At 43.0% G+C, this 15,500-nt stretch overlaps 1 protein-coding gene and 1 long non-coding RNA gene across 4 annotated transcripts; both read right to left on the reverse strand.

Moving 5' to 3' along the window:
• Nucleotides 1-1,810: 1,810 nt before the first annotated feature.
• Nucleotides 1,811-8,983, reverse strand: LOC118358565 (adhesion G-protein coupled receptor G5-like). 3 transcript variants are annotated; one of them, XM_035736526.2, is made up of 14 exons: nt 8,863-8,983; nt 8,317-8,385; nt 6,721-6,957; nt 6,382-6,556; nt 6,145-6,295; nt 4,781-4,903; nt 4,501-4,617; nt 3,873-3,912; nt 3,604-3,737; nt 3,384-3,502; nt 2,899-3,167; nt 2,673-2,778; nt 2,191-2,480; nt 1,811-1,961 (listed from the first exon to the last, which is right to left on the reverse strand). In XM_035736526.2, the coding sequence occupies exons 2-14, from the start codon at nt 8,378-8,380 to the stop codon at nt 1,816-1,818; spliced, it is 1,971 nt and encodes a 656-aa protein (XP_035592419.1). In that variant the 5' UTR covers nt 8,381-8,385; nt 8,863-8,983; the 3' UTR covers nt 1,811-1,815. The 3 variants fall into 3 exon arrangements, 2 of the variants coding, with proteins under 2 accessions (XP_035592419.1, XP_035592428.1); XR_004820487.1 differs by having other exon boundaries at nt 1,822-1,961; nt 2,191-2,368; XM_035736535.1 differs by lacking the exon at nt 1,811-1,961 and having other exon boundaries at nt 2,171-2,368.
• A 3,050-nt stretch (nt 8,984-12,033) lies between these two features.
• On the reverse strand, nt 12,034-15,119 carry LOC118358604 (uncharacterized). The gene is made up of 4 exons (XR_004820493.2): nt 15,013-15,119; nt 14,416-14,509; nt 14,132-14,234; nt 12,034-13,992 (listed from the first exon to the last, which is right to left on the reverse strand). It is a non-coding gene; the product is annotated as an uncharacterized LOC118358604 (long non-coding RNA).
• Between the last annotated feature and the right edge of the window lie 381 nt (nt 15,120-15,500).

Raw genomic sequence — 15,500 nt, forward strand, 5'->3', positions numbered from 1 at the left:
TGGGTTTTGCCAACTACTACCGGAGGTTTATCCGTGATTTTGGCCAGATAGCGGCTCCCATTACCTCACTGCTGAAGGGGGGCCCTGTGCGGTTGCAGTGGTCAGCAGAGGCAGACGGAGCAGTCAACAAGTTGAAGGCGCTGTTCACTGATGCACCCGTGTTGGCGCATCCGGACATTGAGCGGGCGTTACGGGCGGAACCCGCGCCTCCTCAGTGTCCAGCGGGGCGAAGGTACGTGCCGCTTGGTGTTCGGGACAAACTGATTCGGTGGGCTCATGTCCTACCCTCCTCGGGTCACCCTGGGGTGACGAGGACAGTGGGGAGCCTTCAGGGGAGGTATTGGTGGCCTACTTTGGCTAAGGACGTTAAGGGTTATGTCTCCTCCTGTTCAGTGTGCGCCCAGAGTCAGGCTCCTAGGCACCTTCCTAGAGGGAAGTTACAACCCCTCCCCGTTCCACAGCGGCCATGGTCACATCTGTCCATAGATTTCCTGACCGAAATCTATGGGGAACACCACGGTTCTAGTGATTGTGGATCGGTTCTCTAAGTCCTGCCGTCTCCTCCCATTGCCCGGTATCCCTACAGCCCTACAGACTGCGGAGGCGTTATTCACCCATGTCTTTCGGCACTACGGGGTGCCGGAGGACATCGTTTCTGATCGGGGCCCCCAATTCACGTCTCGGGTATGGAGGGCGTTCATGGAACGTTTGGGGGTCTCTGTCAGCCTGACCTCCGGTTATCACCCCGAGAGTAATGGGCAGGTGGAGAGAGTGAACCAGGAGGTGTGTAGGTTCCTGCGGTCGTATTGCCAGGATCGGCAAGGGGAGTGGGCACGATACATTCCCTGGACTGAAATGGCCCAGAACTCACTACGCCACTCCTCTACTAACGTGTCCCCTTTTCAGTGTGTGTTGGGGTACCAGCTGGTCCTGGCACCATGGAATCCGAGCCAGACCGAGGCTCCTGCGGTGGAGGAATGGGTACAGCGCTCCAAGGAGACCTGGAGGGCCGTCCAGGAATCTCTACAACAAGCGAGTGGACGGCAGAAGAGGAGTGCTGACCGCCACCGCAGTGAGGCCCCCGTGTTTGTACCGGAGGAAAGGGTCTGGCTCTCGACCCGAAACCTACCCCTCCGCTTGCCCTGCCGGAAGCTGGGTCCGCAGTGTGGAGGGCCCTTTAAAGTCCTGAGGAGAATAAACGAGGTATGTTATCGATTACAACTCCCTTCCTATTATCGTATTAACCCCTCGTTTCATGTGTCTCTGCTCAGGCCGGTGGTAGCTGGTCCCCTGTAGGACAGTGAGGTGCCTGAAGTCCCTCCTCCCCCTCTGGACATCGAGGGGTCCCCGGCGTATACGATCCGGGCCATTCTGGACTCAAGACGCCGGGTGAGGGGCCTGCAGTACCTCGTGGACTGGGAGGGGTACGGCCCGGAGGAGAGGTGCTGGGTACCGGTGGGGGACATCTTGGATCCATCCACACCCACGACACCCGGGGCATTACAATGGGTAGGATGGTCATCTGAATCAGGGTTAGTTTGGCAGCTGGGGTGAAAGAGGAGCGATTACGATACAGGAAACCAAGTCTAGATTTAACTTTAGCCTGCAGCTTTGATATGTGCTGAGAGAAGGACAGTGTACCGTCTAGCCATACTCCCAAGTACTTGTATGAGGTGACTACCTCTTAGATGGCAAGGGGAATGATATTTGTGAAAGAGAAAGAAAGAGACAATGCACATGCCATTAGACACAAAGCAAAAACTCCCCTTGCCATCTAAGTAGATATGAGTGATCTCCATTGTGGACAGACATTGTTTACTGGTCGGGGTTGTTGCCAGGATACATCTCCTCCTTGGGTTTGGCTGTAGAGGTGTGTAGAGCTGCTGATGTGATCTTGTTTTTCGCCACCTGCTCCCTGTCTTTCCTGGCAGTGCCACAGATCCATAGGAATATAAAGAATCCTTAGAGAGAGAAACACAGACAGATCATCACCCAGACTCCACCCACATAGGTGCTAAATAATAGGTGCTTTCAAACTATTCAAGATCATGGGGCCAAGTTTCTCTACCTGTCACTCCTCTCCCTTTGTACATAACCTTATTTGATCTCCACTCTCTTCCCTTCCACACCCTAAACATCAGCTTTCCTATCTCTTTCTGTCCCTGTCTTTCGTGATGTTCCCTGGGTCACCTTGAAGGGAGTTGAAAATGCTGAACAGGTAGAGGATGGGAAGGTTGACATAGCCGTAGCTGAGGAAGGCCAGGCCCCAGGTGATGCCCAGCAGGCAGGTCAGACCCAGGACGGTGCAGATGTCCTTCCAGGCCAGGCTTGCCTTCCCAGGCTTGCCCTTACTGCTATAGCACTGCAGCTGGCAGATCCGGGTGGTCACCGTTAACAGAATTCCAGAGTTAAAGACAAAGATGAGGGTGAAGTAGGCAACGTTCATACAGTAGAAGAAGGGGGTGTCCATGATCCAGCAGCTGCAGTGACACAGTGATTACAGAGATTCTATTGGACAAACTGCACCTGGTCTTTACCAAACACATAATCACCTTAACGTTCACCTATTGATCTCCACATTAGGAGCGTAACTACACGGTACATTGGGCCACCCCTGAAACTGTATTGATATAAAGTGAACAATCATAAAGAGAAAGATAACATTTACTCACATTGTATTCGTCTGGTTAGTTTCTGCCATAGTCATTTTTGTAGGTCCATATAACGGTTTGATATCCTTGACTGCCAATGAAACTCCCACAATGATACCAGGGACCCCTGAACAGTGCACACACAGGATAAGTGTATTCACATATCTGACCCCGGTTCCATGTACGCAATGTCTTGTTCCACTGTATCTCTCACCGGAATGAGCCTGTTTATAACTGATTCACTTACCCCAGCCAATGACAGACAGCTTGGCCATATAGTGTCGGTAGTAAGTGTTGAACACCTTGACCAGGAGGAGATACAGGTGGACAGCTTCAATGGCCATCCAGGTGAAACAGCTGAGGAGGCTGTAGTGAATGGCCACCGCAATGAAGATACACACGCCCCTGATGTCCAGGCTGGCCCCCCACTCGTTGAGCAGGAAAGAGGTGTTGAGCAGAAAGAAAGCCCCGCTCAGTGACACGTGGATGCTGTTGGCATTGTCCCCCCTGGAGTTTCTAAAGTAAGGGCACAACTGTATCAGACAGCTGATAAAACAGGGTGGATAGATGACTAGTACAGGTGCAGACATCTATACAGACGCGGGGATAACTACACGGGCCATGCTGAAATAGGCACGGGATACAATATACAGCGGAAGTGATCCAATTCCAAAATGGAGAACGAAGGGAAAAGTGGGCACGCGACATTTTGGTGAGGTGGGGGTCACATACGTGGTGGTGACGTAGGTGAGGAAGGATACGGCGGTGAAGAAGGCAGACAAGCCACAGCCAATGTAGCTGATGTAAGACAAGACCTGCCAGTGCACACCGCCAACAGATAGGTCAGAGATCTGGAGGGGATAAGAACGGATAAGGCATGACGACGAACACCAGATGACATTTATGATAGAATGATGTAGATTGGTCAATGGATTGAATATAAATGGATCACCAGCAGCACGGCAAACGGCGTAGCGTGGTTACAGATGCACTCCACCACGCTGTCGTTGATCTTAGTAACGCATCCATCCGTCTTCCAAAAGACAGTGTCTGGGAGGCTTATGTTCCCAGTGTGGAAGAGAGTACCTGTTTTTAGTCATTCACAAATGCGGTCAGTAGGTGTACAGCTTCTATTGCCATATGAGACAATAACAAAATGTTATGCAAAGGACTGTAGTTGTATGCAAACACTGTTACGTACTGGAACAGAAATATACCCACCATATTCATTGAAATATTGACATGACAGGCTGTAATTCACCTGTAGAGAAAAACCACTGATACGGTAATGCAATAATAGAATCAGCTGTGAACTACAGTGAGAAACAAAAGTATTGGGATCAGTGACACATTTTTGTTGATGCTTTGGCTCTGTACTCCATATTTGATGACAATGAGGTTAAAGTGCAGACTGTCCGCTTTCCTTTGAGGGTATTTTCATCCATATCGGTTGATAAATAATAATAATGACGAGTGAGAAAGTTACAGACGTACAAATATCAAAACAAACAAGAAATGCATCCAACAAGGTTGTCGATTCACAAGTTTGATGTAATCATTGCGTGCTAGGAATATGGGACCAAATACTAAACTTTTGACTACTTTAATACACGTATAAATGACTTAGTCCCAATACCTTTGGTCCCCTAAAATGGAGAGACTATGTACAAAAAGGGCTGTAATTTCTAAACAGTTCACCCGATATGGATACCCTAAAATTAAAGCTGGCAGTCTGCACTTTAACCTCATAGTAATTGGCTCTGTACTCATAGTCCTGCAGTACAGAGCCAAAACAACCAAAAATGTTGATTTGTACAGAAACATCCTAAATTGTATGATGACAATTTACTGGTATTATAGGGTCAAGCAATTTGAACTTCATCTTCAGTGGAGTGGTCAAGTTCTTAAGTCGTCTGCCCTCCATCTCTATCCGCATGACCCTGGTTCTCACGAGTTCCTCTTTAAACTGGATAGAAGAGGGTGATAATGACATGGAGGATTATGAGGGTTCTGATTTCATGAAAGCCTCGTCCATCAAATCACAAAATGTTTAATTTATTTAAATTGATTGAATTGGAAGAATGATTGAATTGAATTATAAAATAGATGCACAATATGAGAAGTCCTACCAAGAACTCATTGGGTGATTTATAGGTGACCATGCCCACTTTCCTTTTTCCCTCTGGGATGTTCTGGAGTGCATCAATAGGGATCCATATTTCCGAAATGTAAGAGTTGTTCTCAGGGAAGAGCTAAATGATTTCAGCGAGAAAATAAGTACCAAGCTGAATACTATACTCATTCTCATTAGAAGGACCCTTCTGCAGTCAAAGTATTACAATATGTACATAAAATATACAAAGACAACATATTTACTCAGGACATAAACTACCGTTCAAAAGTTTGGGATCACTTAGAAATGTCCTTGTTTTTGGGAAAAAAAGCACAGTTTTTGTCCATTAAATTAACATCAAATTGATCATAAATACAGTACAGACATTGCTAATGTTGTAAATCACTACCAGCGACTATTGTAGCTGGAAATTGATTATTTTTAATGGAATATCTACATAGGCGTACAGAGGCCCATTATCAGCAACCATCACTCCTGTGTTCCAATGGCACGTTGTGCTAGCTAATCCAAGTTTATAATTTTAAAAGGATAATTGATCATTAGAAAACCCTTTTCGCAATTATGTTAGCACAGCAGAAAACTGTTGTTCTGATTAAAGAATCAATAAAACCGGCCTTCTTTAGACTAGTTAAGTATCTGGAGCATCAGCATTTGTGGGTTTGATTACAGGCTCAAAATGGACAGAAACAAATAACTTTCTTCTGAAACACGTCAGTCTATTCTTGTTCTGAGAAATGAAGGCTATTTCATGCGAGAAACTGCCAAGAAACTGAAGATCTCGTATAACGCTGTGTACTACTCCCTTCACAGAACAGCGCAAACTGGCTCTAACCAGAATAGAAAGAGGAGTGGAAGGCCCCGGTGCACAACTGAGCAAGAGGACAAGTACATTAGAGTGTCTAGTTTGAGAAACAGACTCCTCACAAGTCCTCAACTGGCAGCTTCATTTGAGCTGTTCTAACATAATTGCAAAAGGGTTTTCTAATGGTCAATTTGCCTTTTAAAATGATAAACTTAGCTAACACAATGTGCCATTGGAACACAGGAGGGATGGTTGCTGATAATGGGCCTCTGTACGCCTATGTAGATATTCCATTAAAAATCATCCGTTTCCAGCTACAATAGTCATTTACAACATTAACAATGTCTACATTGTATTTCTGATCAACTTAATGTTATTTTAATGGACACCATATTTGCTTTTCTTTAAAAAATAAGGACATTTCTAAGTGACCCCAAACTTTTGAACAGTAGTGTATACATTTGGCGTTTACACATGCTCTACAGGTTGGGTACCTCTCTGACCTCAATCTGAAACAAGATGCCCAAACACAAAATCCCAGATAAAAGCAGCCCTACCTCTGGAGCTGTTATGTGCACCATCTTGTCATCGGCACTGGTTAGGTTGGCCAGGTTGAACACAGTCAGAGCCAGATCCCTGAGGTTGTAGTGCACAGACTCTCCAGTGAATGAGATGTTCATGATGCTGTGTATGAGGCCCCGTTCAATGCTGCAAGTACAGCACAGATACAGGGCAGGTTCTCAAAGTTACGTCTCTGTCTGAAGTAAATGGAAATAGGTGGGCTGGTTACTTACTCAATAAACATCATGCCCATGGTCCGATTGTTATTAAACAGGTCTGCACACATACTTCGTATGTTCAAGATCTTTCTAAGTTTCTTTGGACCTCCACCGGGATGGTCTTGTATCTCTCTCAAAAGGGCATTGATTGCTGTCTCTGTACAATTGGTGACTTCACACGTGGACGAAGCTGAGGGACAACAAAAAAAGAGCCTTTTGTACTAACATTACAGTTTAGGAGGGGTTATATCAAACCTATGACATTACAGAGGAATCACCGCCACAGTTTCACATTTCATCCAGAATTTCTATATTGTGAATATATATACAAAGAAAATAAGTTGATTTGCTCACATATGTTGAAGATTAACTTGCTGATTGAGTGACTGACAAAAGAAATCTGCACCGTCCGACAGTCAGTTAGGTTCATTGAGGTCACATTCATCGAGGTGCAATCAACATAGCTTTCCCTGGACGCCCAATAGCATTTCAGAGAATCCTCAGCTTTATCGTCGATGGTGATATTCTCTTGTAGAATCTTCATTGTCATTGAAATCACCCCAGTTGTGGTGTTGAAATAAAAGGTATTGTCTATGGAAATGAAATAGCATGCATTAGGTTCTTATTATTTGGTTGATATCCCATAATTCAAATGAGGAGTTACAACAACCATGAGTTGCCTAATTATTACAACAGTTGCCAATTGTTCCAATATCAAATCAAATCAAACTTTATTTGACACATGCGCCGAATACAACAAGTGTGGACTTTCCTTGAAATTCTTACTCAACCAACAGTGCAGTTCAAAAAGAGTTAAGAAAATATTTACCAAATAAACTAAAGTAAAAAAGAATAAAATAACAATAACGAGGCTATATACAGGGGGTACCGGTACCGAGTCAGTGTACGGGGGTACAGGTTATAGGTCATTTGTACATGTAGGTAGGGGTGAAGTGACTATGCATAGATAATTAACAGGGAGTAGCAGCAGTGTACAAAACAAATGGAGAGGGGGGTCCATTAGATTAATTGTTCAGCAGTCTTATGACTTGGGGGTAGAAGCTGTTAAGGAGCCTCTTGGTCCTAGACTTGGCGCTCCGGTACTGCTTGCCGTGCGGTAGCAGAGAAAACACTCTGTGACCTGGGTGACTGGAGTCTCTGACAATTTTATGGGCTTTCCTCTGACACATATTATATAGGTCCTGGATGACTGGAAGCTTGGCCCCAGTGATGTACTGGGCCGTACGCAGTGCTCTCTGTAGTGACTTACGGTCAGATGCCGAGCAGTTGCCATATCAGGCGGTGATGCAACGGGTCAGGATGCTCTCAATGGTGCAGCTGTATAACATTTTGAGGATCTGGGGACCCATGCCAAATCTTTTCAGTCTCCTGAGGGGGAATAGGTTTTGTCGTGCCCTCTTCACGACTGTCTTGGTGTGTTTGGACCATGATAGTTCGTTGGTGATGTGGACACCAAGGAGCTTGAAACTCTAGACCCGCTCCACTACAACCCTTTGATGTTAAATGGGAGCCTGTTCGGCCCACCTTTTCCTGTAGTCCACGACCTTTATCTTCCTCACATTGAGGGAGAGGTTGTTGTCCTGGCACCACACTGCCAGTTCTCTGACCTCCTTCCTATAGGCTGTCTCATCGTTGTCAGTGATCAATATTAACACAAATCAAGTGTACTTAAGTCCTCCCTATCAATACTTTATACAATATTTGGTCCACATGAGGTTGGTGGCACCTTAATTGGGGATGACGGGATCGTGGTAATGGCTGGAGCGGAATAGGTGGAATGGTAGCAAATACATCAAACACATGGGTTCCATTCCATTAGCTCTGTTCCACCCATTATTATGAGCCGTCCTCCCCTCAGCAGCCTCCACTGATTTGGTCCCACAGTGCATTAAAATGAAACACAGTTTGAGATCATTAGTGTGTTAGTACCTGAATTTGAGCAATTCATAGCCAGTGTTCCAGATATCAGCAGGAGTAGATGCAGAGGAAACATTGTGGCTGTTTTAAGGGTAGAACAGTACAAAATATGAATGACAAAAACATACATTACAAAGTAATCCTTGTTTTCAACATACTGCCATAGCCCTTGCCACTCATTCAACATCACACTCAGTAAAGTACACAATACAGCCCGAGAATTACATTTCAGCTGGACACCTAGGCAAACAACACTTAATACCACAACATATCCCTAACACATTCTGTTTGTTTTAAAAAATATGTCAGCATTATCAAAACCTGGCCATGCTTTCTGATTATCAACACAGTGATGTCTGCTTATTACCAGGCATATCATTTTGCCGTCACTCAGGTAAGATAATGACACAACATTATCAAGTTAAATGAAAGTACTTTTCTGGAACAAAAAAAATCAACTCAACAGCTGAACTTTATAATGACAAAATAGGATTGAATCATATTCCTCACACACGAACACATACACCTACTTACATGCTAGGAGTTGATTTTACTCACATTTGATGTTCTTTTGGGGTGAGAAAATGGTCCGTCAAACCACTGTGTGCTTTGTAGAGAGAACACAGTAAAATCCCTTCTCTTCTAATGTTAGCTTATGTCATGATTGTTCATAGTCATATATAATTTTGTGACTACAAAATGTGTTTATGTTACCTTTAGAGGAACCTGGTGGCATTGCATTTGTTTTATGCAAATCTAGTCCGAACTTCAACTTGCTCGAGCCGAGCATCAATGAATGGGCTATAGTTCAGCTTTCGTCAACATATTTATTTTCTGTTGTAGGTTTATCAACTAGTGAGGGATAGGATCTCACAGCATTACATCAGATCCTGTTTATAATTGAACAAACCACACACGAAAACAGTTCTGATAACACCTTCCTTTATTCCATAACTAAACAATGACATGCTATTGTATTGGTACAAAACAAGTGGGTGGTTTGTAGACACTTTCAAAGGTCCACAGTTTAGAGATTTTGTTACTTGTTTTCCACCATAATTTGCAAATAAATTAATTAAAAATCCTACAATGTGATTTCTCATTTTTTTCTCAGTTTGTCTGTCATAGTTGAAGTGTACCTATGATAAAAATTACAGGCCTCTCTCATCTTTTTAAGTGGGAGAACTTGCACAGTTGGTGGCTGACTAAATCCTTTTTTGGCCCCACTGTACGTGATCGTAGTTCGTCTATTTTATTATGGATTGATTGTACATTGGCTACTAGAACCGAAAGGAATAGGTAGATTACCCTTTCGGCGACAGATCCTAACAAGGCACCCGGATCTTCATCCACGATACCTCCGTCTCGTTCTCCTGTGAATTACGAGTATAAGGGCATTGTCGGGCATCTGTAGTAAATCCTTCCCGCCTGACTCGTTGAAGAAAAACTATTCCTCCAGTACGGGGTGAGTAATCGTTTTCCTGATATCTAGAAGTTATTTTTGGTCATAAGACATGGTGGCAGAAACATTATGTACAAAATAACATTCACAATAGCACAATTGGTTACGGGATCGTAAAACGACAGCCATCTTGTTCGCCACCGTTATTATTGCTTACTGTTTACAGTCATACAGCCAGTTTCAGGTTGTAAAGTGCAATCTTACACCATTCTACCAGGCTCAGTTTGAGCAGGTATCTCCTGACATTGATGTTGAAGACACGGACCAGCAACAGGTAAAGGTGGAAGCCTTCGCTTGCTGTCCATGTGAAGGTGGCCAGTAGAGAGTAATGCAAGAAGGACAGCAACATAGATACATGGCCCAGAGGAGGATAATGCTGCTACCTGCTGGCTGGGCAGGAAGTGTAGGTTGAGGAGGATCAGGGCCACAGACAGGTTGATATGCACCTTCAGGGAGATGTCTGTGCATATACCTCTGAACAAAGGAATAGAGAGAAAGTATGGTGAAAATTTTAATTTAATCTGCTCCCTCCAGTTCCCTCCAGTTCATGTACATCTTGGTGTCACTTTCTGATGACGTCAAACTTATGACAAACCAGGGGTTCCTGTGAGGAGCTGACCATGACGCCCAGAGTGTGACATACCTTTGAGTGGCGCACAGAAAGATTGTGACCACCAGGAAGAACAGAGACAGACTGTAGCCAATCAGAGTGATGTAGCTTAGGATCTGCTGATCGCTTTCAGAGATGGAGACACCTAAACGCAGGAAAATACAACTAATGCTACAGTGTATCTTAGCAGATGGGTATACTTCACTGACTTTTGTTTTTATTCTCTTCCATTTAAGAAGTGCTTATGCTGCGATAAGGAAACGAAGGAAGGACTGTGGTAGTTGTAAAGTTGTCTGCCATCAGCACAGCAAAATATGAGGTGGTCACATGAGCACACCACACGGCCCTCTTCTCTCTTCCACTCTGTGGTGCAGTCATCCTGGTAGAACTCTAAACATTCATTTGTACAGAGGAAACACAGCCATGTGACATCACATGAATTGATACCTTAAAGGTATAAAACGTTTCATAACAGTATTATAATGAGTATTATAACATTTCATATTGGCACTTACCGTTGGTTGAAAAATGAAAGCATTGACAAGATGGTTGTTTGTCAGCCTATGAACAACAACAGAAATGAGTCATCTAAGTTTATATTCTTGCCACTATCACAGTCATAGAACTGGTGTCGGTAGCTGAGAGTTGATATTGCACTCACCTGACTTTCCAATGTGGGGCGCTGTAGAGGCATGGAGAAGTTGATCTTGTCCTGCAGACCTAATACTGTCTTCATGCTCACAGCCAGACCTCCTACTTGGCCATCAAGAAGTCCCGATGGCTAGAGGAACATTTCAAAATACGGCTAAACTGAAATAATTAAGCATGGTACTAAAAACCCACACAGGCACACACATGCATGCACGCACCATGCACACACATACACACACACACCTACCCCATATTTTTCAGGTGAGGTAATCATGCAGAAGATGATGGTATCGTTCTCTTTGGTTATCAGGAGCTCTTTGGGTAGGTGGACCTTGACGGTAGTGTTGGCCACATGGTCACTGTCTGATGTTACCTAGGTAAAAGGGATGATAAAAAATATATGATTTAACCTTTATTTAACTAGGCAGTTAAGAACAAATTATTATTTACAATGACAGCCTACTGGGGAACAGTGGGTTAACTGCCTTGTTCAGGGGCAGAATGACAGATTTTTACCCTGTCAGCTCGGGAATTTGATCTAACCACTCTCTAACCACTAGGCTACCTGCCGCCCCGATCAGGCACAGAGTTCACTATTTCTGTAAAACTGAACTCTATCATGATGTCATCCCCATCTCAAATCATCCCCCAGCCCCAAATGTCATACCTCAAATATTATATTAATATTTTCATTCAAATTATAAACAGTTGAAGTCAAAGTTTACATACACCTTAGACAAATACATTTAAACTATTCCTGACATTTAATCATAGTAAAAATTCCCTGTCTTAGGTCAGTCAGGATCACCACTTTATTTTAAGAATGTGACATGTCTGAATAATAGTAGAGAGAATGATTTATTTCAGATATTATTTCACATTGCCAGTGGATCAGAAGTTTACATACACTCAATTAGTATTTGGTAGCATTGCCTTTAAATTGTTTAACTTGGGTCAAACGTTTCGGGTAGCCTTCCACGGGCTTCCCACAATAAGTTGGGTGAATTTTGGGCCAAGCTGTAACGGTTGTCGGTGGAAGAAGGTGAGGACCAAAGCGCAGCGTGGTACTTGTTCATGTTATTTATTTAAAACTGAACAACATCTAACAAAGAAACAAAAAGCACAACCGAAACAGCTCCGTCAGGTGCAACACACACTAAACAGAAAGTATAATCACCCACCACTCAAGGGTGAAAACAGGATGCCTAAGTATGGTTCTCAATCAGGGACAACGATTGACAGCTGCCTCTGATTGAGAACCATACCAAGCCAAACACAGAAATACCAAATCATAGAAAAAAGAACATAGACTGCCCACCCAACTCATGCCCTGACCATACTAAAACAAAGACATCACAAAGAACTAAGGTCAGAGCGTGACATAAGCTTTAACTTCCTGTTTTGAGATGGTGCCTCAATATAGCCACATCATTTTCCCCCTCATGATGCCATCTATTTTGTGAAGTGCACCAGTCCCTCCTGCAACAAAGCACCCCCACAACATGATGCTGCCACCTCCGTGCTTCACGGTTGGGATGGTGTTCTTCGGCTTGCAAACCTCCCCGTTTTTCCTCCAAACATAACGATGGTCGTTATGCCCAAACAGTTATATTTTGGTTTCATCAGACCAGAGGACATTTCTCCAAAAAGTACGATCTTTGTCCCCATGTGCAGTTACAACCCGTAGTCTGGCTTTTTTATGGCGGTTTTGGAGCAGTGGCTTCTTCCTTGCTGAGCGGCCTTTCAGGTTATATCGATATAGGACTTTTAGTGTGGATATACTTTTGTATCTGTTTCCTTCAGCATCTTCACAAGGTCTTTTGCTGTTGTTCTGGGATTGATTTGCACTTTTCGCACCAAAGTACATTCATCTCTAGGAGACAGAACGCGTCTCCTTCCTGAGTGGTATGACGCCTGTGTGGTCCCAAAGTGTTAATACTTGCGCACTATTTCTTGTACAGATGAACGTTGTGCCTTCAGGCGCTTGGAAATTGCTCCCAAGGATGAACCAGACTTGTGAAGGTCTACAATTATTTTTCCTGAGGTCTTGGCAGATTTCTTTTAATTTTCCCATGATGTCAAGCAAAGAGACACTGAGTTTGAAAGGTAGGCCTTGAAATACATCCACAGGTACACCTCCATTTGACTTAAATGATGTCAATTAGCCTAACAGAAGCTTCTAAAGCCATGACATAATTTTCTGGAATTTTCCAAGCTGTTTTTAAAGGCACAGTCAACTCTGACCCACTGGAATTGTGATACAGTGAATTATAAGTGAAATAATCTGTCTGTAAACAATTGTTGGAAAAATGACTTGTGTCATGCACAAAGTAGATATCCTAACCAACTTGCCAAAACTATAGTTTGATAACAAGACATTTGTGGAGTGGTTGAAAAACTAGTTTTAATGACTCCAACCTAAGTGTATGTAAACCTCCGACTTCAACTGTATTTGCATGTGACGCAGTTTGCAGGTTTGAAGTTTATTTGAGATGAATCTTGTCACGGAGGCCGAGCTGGGCGCTTTCCGCTAGATGGGCCAGCCGCAAAGTCAAATTGGCTATATCGTAAAATGTTTTATAAAAACAAATTTAAGGTTAGGGCATACGGTTAGCAGTGTGGTTAAGGTTTGGGTTAATATTAGGGAGGCTTAAAGTCAGATTTTATAACTTTGTGTGGCTAAGGCAGCTAGTGACCACTCTGCGGAACTGCCTCCAGGACAACATTCATCCCATTCCCAATAAATGCCAAACTGCACATGGTTTTCAAAAAACTGTGTCTAAACTTCCTCAATTATTGCATTGTGGATCACTGTCATCTTGCCCCTTCTCGAGTGGCAGATATATTTAGCCCAGTAAACCTGCCCTCGGCCCTGAATATCTGGGCCACAAGCCTCTCAACAATGATTGAAGTCGTCTCATTCAATGCTGTGTTTCCAAGAACCCTTTCTCGTTTCTCCACAGATCTGTAAGCAAAGCACAGACAAACATAATACATATTCCTTGAGGTTCAGCAAACATACAGACGTCAATACCACATTTGGAGTGTATAAAATGCATGAGCTATATAATCTATATTATTGTGCAAAATCATTTGATGCATACTTGAAAATAGTGCTGAGGTTCTCCGTCTTAAACTGCTCATTGATAACTTCCATCCAGCATCTTGCACCATCCACATCGACGACAGACGGAACATAAGACAGAACTGTACAGACAATACGATTCATGAAAAATCTGAGTTCATTACATTTGTTTAAAATAAAATGTACATTTGATGCAAAATCAGGAAATCAAAGTGATAAAACTAGGCAACAGAATATCCGTAACATGATAATCAAGTTCATACAATTGAACTTAAGCCGGTTAACTCATATTTGTAAGCTAACCTGAGTGTAGTTGGAGCACAAATCGTTTTTTCCTTCGTTCATAGCGAGACCTCCTGTGAGCAGAACCATGATGTAGAAAAACCTGGACTTCATCCTGTGTGGGTAAAAGTCAAACATGAGGTGCAAAGACATCCCCTACACCATTATTCTGACTATTTATCTGATGTCACATATTGGTTGATTCAATCTTCCAGGTGTTGCAATGCCCAAATATTCTAACTCAACTTCACACTGTCTCTGTATTGCACCAATAGAGTAGCTAATGTGTTAAGGACCTATACTTGAATCCAGTGAAAATGGTCAGTCACAAAATATTTGTTTGCCTTTAATTCAGAAACAATCCATTTTAATAAAACCAAATTCAATCTCATCACCTATGCATCTTTCATGTGACCTTACAGTAAAGGGCCCTAAAGCACAGTAAGAGGAAATGCTGCTCCAATTTTGTAAATAACCAATCTTCTCACTTACCAGTCACCACTGAATACTGGTTGTAAATACGAAAATTGAATCAAGTTTATGCAATTATGATTATTGTAGCAATACATCTTTGGGTGTAGTAATAACCACGTGTCTCAAAGTCAAAGTATAACTTACCTATCAACCTGGGAAGTCAAGGTTCAGGGTAAAAGTCTTGACGACAGCTCTCAAAGAAGTGCAGAGGAAGAAGAGAGATTTACAGTGCCTTGCGAAAGTATTCTGCCCCCTTGAACTTTGCGACCTTTTGCCACATTTAGGCTTCAAACATAAAGATATAAAACTGTATTTTTTTGTGAAGAATCAACTACAAATGGGACACAATCATGAAGTGGAACAACATTTATTGGATATTTCAAATTTTTTAACAAATCAAAAACTGAAAAATTGGGCGAGCAAAATTATTCAGCCCCTTTACTTTCAGTGCAGCAAACTCTCTCCAGAGGTTCAGTGAGGATCTCTGAATGATCCAATGTTGACCTAAATGACTAATGATGATAAATACAATCCACCTGTGTGTAATCAAGTCTCCGTATAAATGCACCTGCACTGTGATAGTCTCAGAGGTCCGTTAAAAGCGCAGAGAGCATCATGAAGAACAAGGAACA

Source organism: Oncorhynchus keta, chromosome 2, assembly GCF_023373465.1.
Source record: "Oncorhynchus keta strain PuntledgeMale-10-30-2019 chromosome 2, Oket_V2, whole genome shotgun sequence".
Lineage (NCBI taxonomy): Eukaryota > Metazoa > Chordata > Actinopteri > Salmoniformes > Salmonidae > Oncorhynchus > Oncorhynchus keta.

What these genes read in the sequence shown, in the direction of transcription:
- LOC118358565 (XM_035736526.2), bottom strand. Translation starts at nt 8,380, where the DNA reads ATGTTTCCTCTGCATCTACTCCTGCTGATATCTGGAACACTGGCTATG. An exon ending in AATCACCCAATGAGTTCTTG is followed by an intron (nt 4,618 to 4,780) that starts GTAGGACTTCTC and finishes TCTTCTATCCAG; the next exon opens with TTTAAAGAGGAACTCGTGAG. An exon ending in TCAATATTTCAATGAATATG is followed by an intron (nt 3,738 to 3,872) that starts GTGGGTATATTT and finishes GACTAAAAACAG; the next exon opens with GTACTCTCTTCCACACTGGG.